Source organism: Porites lutea, chromosome 4 (assembly GCF_958299795.1).
Source record: "Porites lutea chromosome 4, jaPorLute2.1, whole genome shotgun sequence".
Taxonomy (NCBI): domain Eukaryota; kingdom Metazoa; phylum Cnidaria; class Anthozoa; order Scleractinia; family Poritidae; genus Porites; species Porites lutea.
In genome coordinates this window covers 23,467,116-23,482,810 of record NC_133204.1, presented here as the reverse complement: position 1 = coordinate 23,482,810, position 15,695 = coordinate 23,467,116, and the positions used below count along the sequence as shown (strand labels likewise).

General features: G+C 39.4%; 1 protein-coding gene across 1 annotated transcript in view; it reads left to right on the top strand.

Moving 5' to 3' along the window:
- LOC140933002 (protein transport protein Sec31A-like) overlaps window positions 1–8,550 on the top strand; it is a 108,130-nt gene extending 99,580 nt beyond the window's left edge. Inside the window, exons 31-33 of the mRNA XM_073382509.1 lie at window positions 3,120–3,191; window positions 6,481–6,523; window positions 6,830–8,550. Of these exons, the coding sequence (XP_073238610.1) occupies window positions 3,120–3,191; window positions 6,481–6,523; window positions 6,830–6,966 (252 nt within the window). The 3' untranslated portion in view covers window positions 6,967–8,550. The remainder of the gene's footprint in view (window positions 1–3,119; window positions 3,192–6,480; window positions 6,524–6,829) is intronic.
- The last annotated feature ends 7,145 nt before the right edge of the window (window positions 8,551–15,695 follow it).

Below are 15,695 nucleotides of genomic sequence, written 5' to 3'. Positions count from 1 at the left end.
CCGAACTTAATTCAAAAGTTTGATTCAGACGCCGTGCTTCTGCCGTGCTTTTGTCGAACTTAATTCCTGAATTTAGTTCGGCACGGCAGAAGCACGACGTCTGAACTGGGCCTAAGTACTGTCTAAAACACAAAGGAAAATCTTATCCATGTCATCCATGGCTAAACTAAGGGACAGCAGATCGTGTTTCATAACTAGATGACGTGTATTTTATAAATGCGTGCAGCTCGTGCAAGGTGAAATTATGCTAATTTCAATCACCATCATCCTTCTTTTTAATTTTGAAAAAAAACATCTCATACGTCTTTCTGTTTCTTCGAATCTTCAAAATTAGTTTCCCCTCAGTTTTTACCGTTTACCTTGTTTTGTTTTAGAGAGAAAAACGGAGAAAAAACCTTACAACTAACCTCCATAAATTTTGTTTACATTCGGTTGCCGGATTTGCGACGCATTGCGCGGATCGCCATGGCGCGCTTCACCCGAGAAGCAAAGTTTGAAGCAGCACAACGCCACTATATCAAAATATATCAATCTAATTTTTTGTTATGTTATGCAAAATTTGTTCCCCTTTAACATATGTAAAAATTGAGGTTAAGAAGTGTTAAGCTTTTGCAAATGAAACGGCGACAGACGATTAGGTGATATTTAGTGGAAGGAGGAGGTATTCAACACTTTCAAATTAAACTCAAATTTTGGCATTATACGACCAACAAGTTTGACTTATAGGCATACAGACACAAACATATAAAACTGTTTATTGATATTGTTATGAAACGAATTTATCTATTTAACACTGTAGCCTGAAATTACAGAAAGAAGATAGGATTTCCGGTTTGCAAAAAGGAAAATTTCGCCGGCCTTAAGCGCACCGGAAGCACAGAAAGAGCGCTCGTGCTAGTCCTACTCCGCATCTCACATTAAATGAAGAGCGGAGCGCTCGTTTCACCGCCCAACATTTATCCGCCCTGCTGTCTCGGTTTCTTCACAGGTAACCCAGGCTCTGTGATAGTACCACAGTACCGTTCCAGTAAAATTACAGTGTTTGTATGGGGTAAAAATATCATCCTAAAATTTCTAGGAAATACTAAATAAAGATCAATAAAACTTACTCTGTAGTTAATTGTTGTTGTCCTTATTGCTCCAACGAAGTTTCGTGATAATTTGCAGTAATTTGTTTAAATTCACTCTATCTACAATAATAATATACAAGGTAGGAAACACGAGGTGCCATTTTCGCCGACATGCTCTCATTCAACACAACTTTTTCCACGAAATTCGAACTCCAACGGAAAATAAACATGCTAGGATCGTAGAAATAGGATAGCAGCAGATATAGAAACCAATGAAGCTTTCCCAGATAGAGAAACGAATCCCACAGACTTTGACAAACTCGAAGAATATAACCCAAACAGACCGAGAATATACTCGCCGAAGTAGCTTGGCCAGATCAACGCGCGGCCAAGAAAATGAGGCCTAGGCACTGTACAAAAAAAAATCATCCCGGGAGTCCTGAGGTGACCTTTCTGGGCACCGATACATCATTTGCCCTAAGCTACCCTACCCTGCTGAAAAAATACTTAATAGAGGGCAATTGTTCTTCCTAGCCGTACCACCCTGGCCTGTTATAAAGAGATTATGTCCCTCTCGAACTATATTCAGCGCCTGGTGCTGGTCCTCAGAAAGTTTATCAAACATCAATAGGGCAAGGTTATAAGGGCAAAGGAAAGAGCAACGAAGGAGGATTTACAAAACTTAAAACGGGCAAAAGATATGTGAATTTTGGCTCTTACCGAGGCATTTGTACAACAGGACCAAATTCAAAGAGAGGTGTATCACGATGATTCACATATTTAACCGATAGAGCGTTCACTTGTATTGACAAGAAGTCGGCTGACAAGAAGTTACTGCCGCATTAATCGCTAAATATGTTAATCGCGCTAGTTCTTTGTTTACTGCTGCACGTGCCTTTCACATTCGTCTCAGTTTTCGCAATTCATATTCTGTCGCAATTTTCTGTATAATTTTTGACATTAGTTTGTAAGCTTCACCGTTTATTTACGATAGTTTCGCTCGAGAGTTCACAGCAACAGTATCTCAGTCATCATCTACGTTTTGTTTAACCTTGTTTTTAGCCCGCCTTGTAAGTATTTCGCGTTGTTATTTCATTAGTTTCATTACTGTTATTTGCATTCCTTAGTAAAAGAAATGGGGCGCCTTGTAACTCCGCAGACTCTCCTGATTATATTAATTTTTTTTTTAGCCATTTAAATTTAGGCGCGTGTGCGGGGTTTGCTCTGGCAAATAGTGATTTGCTAGGAAGAACAATTGCCTTCTATCAAGTATTTTTCCAGCAGGGGAGGGTGGCTTTGGGCAAATGATGTATCGGTCCCTAGAAAGGTCACCCCAGGACCCCCGGGATGGAATTTTCTTGTACAGTGCCCAGGCCTCATTTTCTTGGCCGCGTGTTGATCTGGCCCGGTTGCTTCGGCGAGTATATTCTCGGTCTGTTTGGGTTATATTCTTCGAGTTTGTCAAAGTCTGTGGGATTCGTTTCTCTATCTGGGAAAGCTTCATTGGTTTCTATATCTGCTGCTATCCTATTTCTACGATCCTAGCATGTTTATTTTCCGTTGGAGTTCGAATTTCGTGGAAAAAGTTGTGTTGAATGAGAACATGTCGGCGAAAATGGCACCTCGTGTTTCCTACCTTGTATATTATTATTGTAGATAGAGTGAATTTAAACAAATTATTGCAAATTATCACGAAACTTCGTTGGAGCAATAAGGACAACAAAGATTAACTGCAGAGTAAGTTTTATTGGTCTTTATTTAGTATTTCCTAGAAATTTTAGGATGATATTTTTACCCCATACAAACACTGTAATTTTACTGGAACCGTACTGTGGTACTATCACAGAGCCTGGGTTACCTGTGGTTTCTTGGCTCGTCGTGGGCACGTAATTTACTTAACTTGTTCGCATAATGCACCGCGGGCTATGCAACATGAATCATGTATCATGTATCATTCTTGACCGAAGCAAACTTAATTGAAATAGGTGTATAACCTCTTGATCTTGTTTTTTGTGGGTTTAAAAAATAGCTGGATCCCTTACTTTGCAGCATACCAAGCGTAAACTGGATGATGTATCCAAACGGCTTGAGGCGCTTTATGACAAGCTTAGAGAACAAAAGGTATGAAGGGAGCTCATTGATGTCCCTTATTCTGTACTGACTCTGAGGTGAAATTTTATCCTCAGCTTTGAGGAAAAGCTGATTATTAACACATTGTTTAGAATATCTGTCATATGTAGTGGCTCAACGTTAACGTCAGGCAAATACACCTTTTGCTGTTCATTACGAGAAAATACGCATTCATTTGTGTGAAACAGCGACCAACAGCGCGAAGATACATTCATTAGCGCAAAAAAACGAACATTTGCGCCTTAATCAGATTCAATAACGATTTATGTATTTTAATCAACATTCAATAACATTTTTGGGCATTCATTTGCGTCATTCGACGTACAAAAGAGAAAAACATACTTTCATTAACGCCAGCATCCAAGTCATTAAAACCATCTTGAAAGTCAGTAGGGACAATAGACAAACATTAAAGTGCAAACACTATCCATTAACATTTTTATGACACTATTTGCAATTCAATAGCATTCCTGGAGAACCTTAGGATGGATATGACAAACATTAATGGGCACGTACAATCAATTGAGTGTTCTTTACATTTAATATACAAAAATCGATTTTCAATTAAACAATAGAAATTCAAACAAATTTGGCCTGAATTTCAGTCCGTTAAATGAATATCCTTCAAAAACCTCGCCATTTAAACATTTTGGGAGGTAGGTTTCCATGAAATAGTACCCCTTAGCACATTTAGCTGCGGTCGCAGTGTTATCCTCTGCGCAGAGCTTCAAGCACAGCAGTTGTTGTCTCCGAACTCCGCTAGTGAGATTGCTAGGGCTTTGCCCTCATTCCTGTTATACATCTTTTAATTTCCGGACTCGAGATGTCGGCCTTTGGTGTCGCTTTCAGACAACTTAAATCCTTTTCGACGATGTCGATGTCGCATAAGCTGTGTTCGTATTGGGCGGGAATGGCCAAATGTAGGTGGGCTGGCACCCCGTCATACCCAAAGACCACCGACTTATGGGGATCCATTTTTTCCTCGCCCGTGCCAGAAAAAAAAACCGACACAGAATTCATTACTCCAGCAGCTGCCGAGGAAAACATCTAATAGGTGGTATTGCCATGGTCATAGTCAAGTTTCGTCCTCGTTGACCGCACACTTAGCGATACGCCCTCCACTCCCTGTCGCACTCCACCATGACTTCTGGCCGTATTAAAAAAATATCATTTCTTCATAGGTTTAATGCAAGCCAATAATTAAACCAAGTCGTGACGGGAATATCTCGGTGAACATTCGGAAGTCAGCCAAGCGCGGTCTTTTCACGCATGCTGAACAAGAATGCTGTATAATGACACACTAGAAACAATAGACAACCCTCAAAGCACAAACTCAGCCAAAACGCTAAAAATCTTCAATGTTTACTCAAGTTTGGGCTTATAGAAGATAATGTCACAGTTTTTCAATGACCATGAAATTCCGAGTCCGGGTAGTTAGTTAATCAATTGTGGCCCTGAAAAAATTTGAAGGAAAAAAAATTACAAATTTTTAAGAAAATGCTTTTTTCGTGAGAAGGACTCTTAAACGCTGACAAACGTCAACAAATAGCGAAAACTATAATTTCTATATGTTTGCTTTGCTTGAAATCGCGCGCATTTACAAGGCCCTAAAGCGTTTTGCTGACTTGCAAGGACCCATCTGTTATAACGATGCCCAAAATAAAGAGATGAATCTCATAGTTTATTATATATAATCCGCGTAAAGTTTGCTTATCATTTTCGCATAAATTATGACCTAAATTTGGAAACCGCTGAATTTCTCGAATTGGGTCTTTGCGATTTTGGTGAAACTCTGTTCAGCGCAAGGCACTAATGCGCATTATGTGTAGCCGAGAGATTTTCACGAAAAAATGCCGGCAACAGCAGATTTTCGACTCAGACCTCAAAGGGGCGTGGCATTATAACCACGTGACATTTACTCCGATCGCCAAAAATTTTATGTTATATTGTAGATTGATCTATATGTTGTCCATTCTATGTGTTAGACTTACGATAAAAGTAAAGGTGGGGATACCAGAGAGCTTCAAAGTAGGGTGGTACCCCCCCAAAAAAACTGGGTCGAGTCACCTTAATGAAAGTATATTTTTCTCTTTTGTATGTCGAATGACGCAAATGAATGCTCAAAAATGTTATTGAATGCTGATTAAAATGCAAAAATCGTTATTGAATCTGATTAAGGCGCAAATGTTCGCTTTTTCGCGCTAATGAATGTATCTCCGTGCTGTTGGTCGCCGTTTCACACAAATGAATGCGTATTTTCTCGTAATGAACAGCAAAAGGTGTAGTAAAAAATAATTTCCAGTTGCAGTGTTTCATGCAGTAACCCAGTAACCAGTGCGTCTCGTTTTTTGAAGGCTGACTTCAAGGTGCGGTCTACATGTTGGATGAAACACTAAGTGGCTCGGTTGAGCTAGGAAGCTTCTCAAATGAAGAATTATTCTTGAAGATTGTAAAAGCTAATATTTTATCATGGGTGATTAAGATCTCTTCATGAATTTTTAAAGAGTTTGAGGGCAAAAAAAGGGGGATAATAATATAATACAATCACAAAAACTTGATCCTGCGTAATTAAGCTCTCATAAAAACTTAGTGCCACGTGGTATTTCTAACGGCAAATGACAACACCAATGCTTATTACCCTAAATTAAAGAAATGCACTTGCAAAGGAATTGACCTCATAAAATATTTTTGTAGAATGCCTAGCTTCCTAGCTCTTTCTAAAATAACTGTGACTTCGAACATATGAAAGTGGTTGTTCATTTAACTGCGAGGATCGCATCCACTTTTGCATCTTCATCCGCAGTTCTCATAAATGATTTATTTCATTTACACGCGATTGGTCGTCCCCTTTTGGCATAGAGTGTTCTGTGAAATGCCGGGGCTCTATGCTTGAAGAATCCGAATTTTTTTAGGTTCTTTTTGAAACGTTTCATTTAACTGCAAGGATGGATGACAGTAAAATTTTAAAATTCCTCTTGTGGAAAAAAAATCGCCATAGTTTGTATTATTTTACCTTTATTTATGTTGACACAGTGTCGATCGTACATAGCCTTGTCAGTGCAGATATAGCGAACGCTGTTTAGTTAATTACTCCCCACCTAAGTTACCGTTAAGCAGGCTAAATTCATATATTGAAAAACAAATCAGAAAATATCAACGGTTTACGAGCTTAAGGAATGCTGTGGGGCTCAACGTTGATTTGCCTCTGTTATAGGAAAGCCAGATTTATTTTCAGGATGAAGTTGGGAACTAACTGCCTTTTCTTTTGTAATTGTTGTAGATGTCAAATGGCATCGTAGAGGGTCTTCACGAAATAGCGCAAGGTGAGTCTTTACCTGTTGTTTCAGACAGTTATCGGTCAAGTGAAAGCTGTTGGACAGATTACGCAGTATTTGTTTGCTGCAGAACGTGTTGTTTGTAATGCGGCGCACGGTGGTTGTGCCTTTTTTTGTTTATCAGTGGAATGAAATTGTTCCTGCGACCGTCAATTGAAAAGGTGCTGAACAAAAAGTTCTTTCCTGATGACTGCTCCTATGTAGTTTTGCCAAAAGGGAAGCTATTTATTTATCCATCTTATACTTGGACCGTGGACATGTGCAATTGTCATTGCTGTCTGTCTCTATTTTCAGCTTGCCAAAAAGGGGACTATCCACGTGGTCTGATGGCGCACACGAGACTCATATCCAGCGGTAGCTTCTCTGAAATTAGCACGTTTATGCCTGGACTTAAATCACTTATGCAAATTGCCACACAGCTGCGAGTTTGATGGCGAAGAACCCTCTAAATGTTTGAACTCATTTGTTTCTGATGTGGAATTAATTGCATCATCCATTTAACTTTTTTTTTTTAAAAAAATGTGATTGATTCAAGGCCACTAGAGGGACAAAAAGAGGTTATCGAGTTTTGTTAAACAAATAAATCCTGTTTTGGATACAAGACGAATAGAACAATTCCCGGCAATAAATAGGTTTCATGTTTTGGATGAGATCACTCCCAGCAGAACGGAGAAAATCCTTGCACTGAAGACCCCTTCCTCTAGAACACCTGAGGGAGATGCCAAGGAAATAACAACAAAATGTTCCCTTTTTTCAGACGTAAGTTGTTGTAAGTTGTAAGTTGGCTGCTCAGTTAATTCTAGAGGGTCTCATCGCCGAATTCCCGCAATTTGATAAATACTTACGCGTAAAATCTGTGCCCGCTCTTCAAATGCAGTGCAAGAGAAGCTGGTTTATATAGGCTGCGGCCGCACTAGGGGAATTAACCGAGTTATTTCCAATTAACTAATTAAAGTTAACTCGTTTAAAAAAACTGCGAGTGTGGCCGGGTTTCTACAGTCTTAACTGAGTTCTAACCGGGTTATACAATCAAGCAAGATGAATAGATTTTCTTAACCGGCTTAGGTTTTTTAAACCACCTCGGGAGGTAGTTTAATTAACACAGGTTAATGTTATCAATCAGTCGATCATCTCCGCCTACGCGTGAGAATAGTCCAAATTTTGACTTTACCATGTTACCATGCACCCAAAACCAACAGTTTCGAAAATTAGTTCTTTTCATAGTGCTTTTCTTTCTTAACACATTTGAGTAAAGACTTTTAAGGAGTGGACCTCTGTTTATCAGTAATACTGGGTCAAACTTTGACAGTCACTCGAAGGCAAGCGTAATGAGCGACCGAAGCGAGTGAAAAAAAACCTCTCGACATTGAATGACTTTGTGAAACTCTAAATTGGGTCCGGCCGCTGATAAAAATTAACCCCGGTAAACTCTGATTTGACCTGTTAAAAACCTTTAAGCAGGTTACGTTTTGAAGAAAATTTTCCGGGTTTTCAAAAACTAACCCGGTAAAACTTGCCCGGCAAATGCAGCGGCTGCAGCCTATGTCTATTGCCTTCCAGTTGCTCCTTTATTTAGTTAACTGAAAAGAGGATAGTTCAGGTCAAATCGACGTGCATATTTTGATCCTTATTTTACAAGATAGACAGTAGTTTTGTTGGAATGATGACTGTCTTACATTGTAACTAACCTTTCCCCTTAGCTTACTTTCTGAATACACTCTAACTGGCGAGGTAGAAACTTGATGAAAAAACATATATAAACGTATATAAAGAAAACAGTTGCAGTTGTTAACTACACTTTTTGTTGTTCAAATTTACTTGAAAAGTTGAAGGAAATCGTGACGTGAATACAAAACTTCAGTGTAAAAATAATTAAGCATTAAGTAAATTGTATGAAGAAACAGACTTAAGTTGGTATACGTAGGTGGATTCTTTTGGGTTCAAGAATTAACTCAACGTTTCAAGAAATTGTTGTTTCCTTCTATTATGAATAAATGAAAAGAAACTGAACGGCAGACTGAACTGGCTGTGTTTTTATTGCAGCTTTTGGTGTTTTGCTACTTTCTCTTTTCTCTTTTTCTCTTTTTAGTATCTCATTATCATATTTACTTTTGAAATTGAAGGGACCGTGTTTTTGATACTCTCTTACTGATCTCCATACATATTTTTTACTGTATTAATGAGGAGCAGTTTAATCCTTGCTGAAAACGTTCATTCACATATTCACTATTTATTAAGCAGCCACATTATTGGGAAATGGACAGGTCTAGGAGTAAGTCTACAGGCGCTACGTACACTTTACCCATTTGCTGCTATTTACAAATGTTGCCTAAAACGGCGTTTCAAGCTAGTCGAGCCGATTACTTGCGATCATCCTGTCAAACTACCCAAAACGTTATTTGCAAGTTGAGCATGTACGCTTGGACATGCGAGGAAAGCAAAATTTCGGCGTTTCTCGGTTTAAGGTGGCTCGATACAGTTTTTCAGGGTCAATACACCTCAAGTTTGAGCTTAAACTACGTCGCCATAAACAAAGATTTGGAGAAATTGCCACCACAGCTGTATTACATTAAGATGGAAATTTGTTATGATCAGAGTTGACACTGGAGTTGTCATAACAACGAGATGATTCCATTACCTATTTTACTTGCAGCAGTGTTTCTCGTCACTGGGAACTGTTCTTCCAAACTCGTTCACGGGAGCTTTTTCCTCCAATAGCCACCTCGATGTTGGTGAAGTTTAAGCGGAATCTGTAAGAGCGTTATCGAGATATTTTGGGATGGAGTTTCTATGGTTAGAAATACAGTTAAAAAAAAAAAGAAAACCTTGATGTTTGGCTGTTATCGAGTCACCTTAAGAATGTTCTATTGTGTTGACTTCTTTGTTATACGTCACCAGTGAATTTTTCAGAATCTTATACCAAGGATGAGCTAAATTCATCGAGACTTGGGTTTAAAAGTGTCACTGCCCCCCTCGACTTTCACAACTCGCTTTCTCCCCGCTTTTCTATTTGCTGGGTATTTACCACGCTTTATTTAGACACGAAAAGTTTCCACGAAAATTTCGAGAATTGGAAATTATTTCGAAACCAAATTACAGATGGGTAGTAGCAAGATTTTCATTGTAAGTATTGAATTACTTTCACATTTTTTTTTTATTGGAGTGGGGGAGTGGGATTTTTCCCTTTCCTGTTGGACTCAATAGCACCGGTTCAGGTAACAGATCGAAAGCTCTCTTTCCCCTGCAAACGTTAGGTGTCAAAGTTGACTATAACCGTTGAGATCGATGACGTAATAAGTGTTTCAATAAGCAGGGACCCTGACGGGCGGTTCAGGTGTGTATAGTTTATTAAAAAATACTTAAATTTGCATTTTTCTAAACATATTTTTTACACGATTTGGCTTTTAATGGTATTTTATGAGTACCCTGCTGAACGATTGCTTAACTGGCGGATGGGAGGCTAGTAACCAGAAAAGTTCAGATTCCGAATGTCCACCATTTCCCTGTCGGGAAGGCAATGGTTTGGTAGATAACCAACAATTTTTGAGCAATTCTCTCTTATTTCTATCGATATGTCTGCACAATTTGACTCTGTCGATCATGCTCCGTTACTTCAAAGGATTCCAAATCGCTTCGGACTGAGGGCCAAACTAACCCCTGTGTACAAAAAAGTAGCCTGCGTGGCAGGCGCAAAAAGGAAAGGGGGAGGGGGGAGGGAGAAAAGCCGGAGGGAGAAAAGCCGGGGGAGAGAGAAAAGCCTTTTACTCCCTATCCCTTACCCCTTTCGACGCCTGCTACCCAGTCTAACAAAAAAGACGATCCTAAGGAAATAGGAAATTATCGCCTCATCTCATATTTGCTGAGTCAGACTCGTACCCAGTCGCTATTTAATATCTGTTTTGGGGGTGAGAGAAGATTGGGGGTTAGGTTGAGGCTCGCGGAGTCTCATGGGAAGGGGCCACTTTCCATGAGTCCCCGCAAACGCCTCAACCTATTCCGCAATCTTCTCTCACCCCCAAAACACATAAATAGCGACTGGGTACGAGTCGGCTCGTGAGTGTCCCCAGTAAGATTTTAGAATCATGTATCGCAGACAGAGTTGTCAGTCGTGTTTTCAAGGAAGAGCTCGTCACGAACAATCAATAGACCTACCGAAAAGGGAGATTCATAGAACTACTCCTCACTTACCTAACTGAAAATTAGCTAAAATTGGCCTCGCGCAATAGATAACACACTAGTTATGACAGTTTTACCGTTTTTTTTAAAGACTTAGTTTCACACTCTCTTCTACTCCCCAAGCTGTGCCAGCACAACTTTGGATTTTTGGGAGCTTACTGGTATAACTTAGAGATTATGTAACAGAACAGGAACAGTATTTTGCAGGAGCCTATCGAATGAAGCCTCCATCTCCCATACAAGCCCTTGGTCCCGAGAAGATTTGTAATTAGAAGGGTTCCGAGAGAAGACTTCGCGCGCCGACAGTGGGAAGAGCCAATCACAACGAGGAAATGACAGTGCTATACATCGTATTCACAAATGGCGGACACGCGGGAAAAAACTGGTGCCTAGTCATGAAAGCGAGGCGTTGGAGGATAAACAAAAATTGCAAATGAAGACTTTCAGTGAACTTGCAGAGTGTTTAGCACGGATTCCACCAAAAATAACTTTGTACGGACTTCTTTTTAAATACAATTACGTGGGATGTCTTCTGCCTTTAATGTTTGGTAGTGATTTTCTGTTTGCAATCAAAAGGAACGCGTGTATCTTCAAGGAAACAGGATGATTTTGTAGGTTTCCGAAGCATCAGAAGCTTGACAAGTGGGCTATGGCTCGAGAAAAGCGGCAAAATGTTGGCCCAAACTTCACATTGAAACCGAGCACGAAAGCCAGATCACTACAATTCTGTAAAAAGGAAATAAAAACAGATATTGGTGGCGAGAAAAAGAGAAATAAGCGACGGATATATGGCCTACTTGTTAACGGAAGAGACCTCCGCCATTACACAAAACAGGTCAAGTCGAGAGCGGGTGAAAGATTCATTCACAAGGCTCATTTATTCATGTCAGTGTCATTTTATACATATCTATGTATATATGTATTTCTGCATTTACAACTTCCTTTGGATAATATTAATTCCGTCGCTTTGGAGTGTATTGTTGCTGAGGTACGTTGGCAGAGCTTAGTAAAAATCTTATGATTTCTTTGTCATTGCGAAATAATTAAAAATAATTTTATTAAAATTAGAAGCTCTACTGTGTGAATGGCTTGCTATTTGCCTGGTCTCCTTCAGGGCATTATCTCAGAGAGCTCCTGGTAAAAAAGTAGTATAAAGCTTACATTTTACTAGGTTAAACTTTTAAGGCAATGTTTGTGTCAGGAATGAACACGGCAAGCTTCTGTTTCGAATAATTAAATTCGAGTCTGGATCCGTTTAAGAAGAAGACCATCATTTTATTTATTTACGTATTCTTCAACTTTAAATTATTATGAAACATTAAGTTAAAAGTCTTAACAGCCAAAGATAAGAAATACGAAATTACTCGCTGAAATGATATGTGGCCGGCTTACCGAGTCTGCCGAGTAACATGTTGAAATTTTGAGCGTACTCCACTCGAACGCTCCTTTTTTTATATACTAAAAAAATAGTTCTAATTGATGTCCTTCATCGATTAAGACCAGAGAATAACGTCCTGGCAAACAAAAACCAAACATAACTTCATCGAAACCTCAGTCACCTCTACTTTCCTGTCTTCCTTTTTTCCATGTGTTTCAGTTCAACGGCAGACGTCTCTTGCGTTAACAAGTAGGCCATATATCTGTCGCTTATTTCTTTTTTTCTTGCCACCAAGATTTGTTTATATTTCTGTTTCACCGAATTGCAGTGAGCTGGCTTTCGTACTCGGTTTCAATGTGAAGTTTGGGCCAACATGTTTGCCGCTTTTCTCCGGCGATCGTCCACGAAACCTACAAAATCATCCTGTTTCCTTGAAGATATACGCGTCCCTTTTCATTGAAAACAGCAAATCACTACTAAACATTAAAAGCAGAAGACATCCCACGTAATTGTACTTAAAAAGAAGTCCGTACAAAGTTATTTTAGGTGGAATCCGTGCTAAACACTCTGCAAGTTCACTGAAAGTCTTCGTTTGTAAGTTTTGTTTATCCTCCAACGCCTCGCTTTCATGACTAGGCACCAGCTTTTTCCCGCGTGTCCGCCATTTGTGAATACGGTGTATTGTACTTCATCAAACAGCAGGAAATTCGGTGTTGACAAGCCAAACACAATCATAAGCTATTAAAGTGAAACGTGACTTAAGCGTTTTCATCCCTCAGGGATTTTCTTTCTTTTCTTTCTAAAGGGTACATTATACTGTGGAGAGTTTTAAACTCTGACTATGTTAATGTTAATTTTGGCTGCTTGTCTCACATTAAGAGGCCATGAAGCTGGTCTGTTCCATGCGTGATGATTAACTATTTCCTGCAGTCTGTAGTTCTTATAGGATTCGTTTTCTTTCGCCATTTTTTTAAAGCGTTAAGGTTTTTATTTCGGCTAAATGACACAATATTAATCAATTTCTAGTTTTTCAAGGTTTTTTTTTCCGAAATGCGTTTACCTGAATAAATACTTGTAGTCCTTGTGTTTGTTTTGTCCGTCAGCTAGTGTGACGATTCCCTGCTATGGTTTGTAACGCCGGGCCCAGCTATTTACAGGACAACTCGGATTAAATTAATCGGATTAATATTAATCCTAATGATTATTATAATCCAGTAATAGATTATTATAATTCATTACTGAGGTTTGAGCCGTGCCTTGATCAATTAGGATTACTATTAATCTTATGTAGGATTAGTATTAATCAGATTAATATTAATCCTAATATTAATATTAATATTAACTGAGCTTTGAGCCGTACCTTAAACGATTAGAATTAATATTAATCTGATAAATATAATCCCACATAGCTCAAATTTGTACAAGTCTCTCAATAAAGAAAATATTCTATTCTAACCACGACGAATTTGCTACTTGTGCTAGTAGTTTGTGAACAAAACTCTTAATTACATTCAGTCAATAACCGCACTCCTTATTATACGTTATTATATTTTAGTAGCAGAAGTCGGCAGTTGTCTCAGCTCTGCTGGTAATACAGTTGCAACTGAGTTTTTTGCAGGGCCATGAAGATTTTTAACGTAGAATAGAATAAAGATCTTAAGTAATAAAAAAAATAACAAAGTGAAAGGGATGTCAGTACGCACATCATCAAAGGAAATCCTTGAATCTTTTCCAGTTATTTCTAAAAGACTCAGTCTTTCTGAGTTTGATCCATAGAGATAGTTATTTCCCAGGGAGCATTTCATGATTTGGACCGTCTGCGTATATGCTGGACTTAAAGTAGGAGTTTGTGTTAGAGGACTGGGTTTCAGGATTGGCGTCATAGAAGGAGCCATTGTTGTTGATGGGTTAGCTGGTGGCATCCACGAAGGCGTATGATTGACTGAAGTGTTGGCACCAATTTCAGCTGGACGGAAGAACTCTAGAGTTATGTTGGCAAGTGACCTTGCAGACAACATATCCTGTATGCGTTGATAACGATACTTTATACATGCCTTGTCATTCACTTTAACAAGAATGTCGCCATCTCTAATCTGGGAGAATGATGCCGACTGTTCGACAGCTTCAACAATCCAGCCTCCTCCAATTATTGTTTCCGGTGCTGCACTCACCCGGATTCCAGCTTGCAATCCGTCTTTAAAAGCTACACTGAAAAACTGTCCAGCCCTTAGATTTTTCACATATTCTTTGTATTCATTAGCCTTTGTTTTCCATAGGACACATCCAAGTTTTTTCTTAAATTCCTCTACGAGCTCTCCGCGGCGCATGTTCACAGGATTTTCAGCTCGCTTCCTTTTCTCTTCCTCGTCCTCTTTCTTCCTTTTTTTCATTTGATCTGTCAAATGTTTTTCCTCTGCTTCTTCGATTTTTTTCCGTCTCTGGTCAAGGTCATTAGCAAAGTCTTCTTTCAGCGTATAGAAACTAAGATCAGCAGATGCGTTGCCCTCCGCTTTACATACATATTTACTGGTGGCATAAATGTGAAACGATATATCGCCTGTATACATCATGCCTCTCCAGTTCCTGCTAACGCTGCGAGACATATTCGTTTCTTCCATCTCATCTCCATCATGCTCAGAGTATTGTAAGACCGTGAGGTGGTTTGCAGGGTTTTTTTCTGCTGGATTCCAATTGTCTTTAAGAAATCCTGAAGATGATTCTTTGGGTACGTAAAAGAAAGAGCATACTTTTGCCAGTACATATTTTCCTGCAGTATATATCCCTTTTGCGTCAATGCTTCCTCTTTTCCACAAAATAACATGACCCCCTTTCAATATGACACGAGGTGACAAATTAATGTGTTGGTGAGCCATTAATGGCTGCATATAGTCTGCGTAAACATTCCAAAAGCGTGTCACACGAGTCCCCTGTTTGATCTTCTTTTTTTCATCTAGGAGCGAACAGAGTTTGCCAAGGTGGTAATATTGGCCCTTATATTGAACGTGAAGTGAGCTCCTTTGGGCTGCTTGGTTAACGTTATTGCTGTCATCATTTAAGTTAGTAGCAATACTAGCTGAAGGAGATAGCTTTCCACCTGCTTGCACTGAAGTTGGTTTGACAAGATCGGACTTGAAATTATCAGCGTGCTCATCCTGATCGTAGTCATTGTTTTCCAGTAGCATACCTAATTCCCCAAGATCAGATATGATTTCGTTTACTTCATCCAAACTTTGTAAAATGTTAGAGTATTGCCTTAGGTCATCTTCTATTTCACTTTCAGTCGCACAACCATCATCTACCTCATCCACTCCATCAACTAACAGTTCAACAGGTAGTTTCGAAAACGAAGCACTCGAAAACGAAGACCGAAGCACGAAGCACCCAAATCTCGAAAACGAAGCACCCAAAACTCGAAAACGAAGCACCCAAAACTCGAAAACGAAGCACCCTCGATCGAAAACGAAGACCAGTCTAAATCTCGAAAACGAAGCACCCTAGATCGAAAACGAAGCACCCAAATCTCGAAAACGAAGACCCCAAAACTCGAAAACGAAGCACCTGAATCAGGTGGAGGCAGCGGATGCGTCCACACCTCCAAAGGTCCAC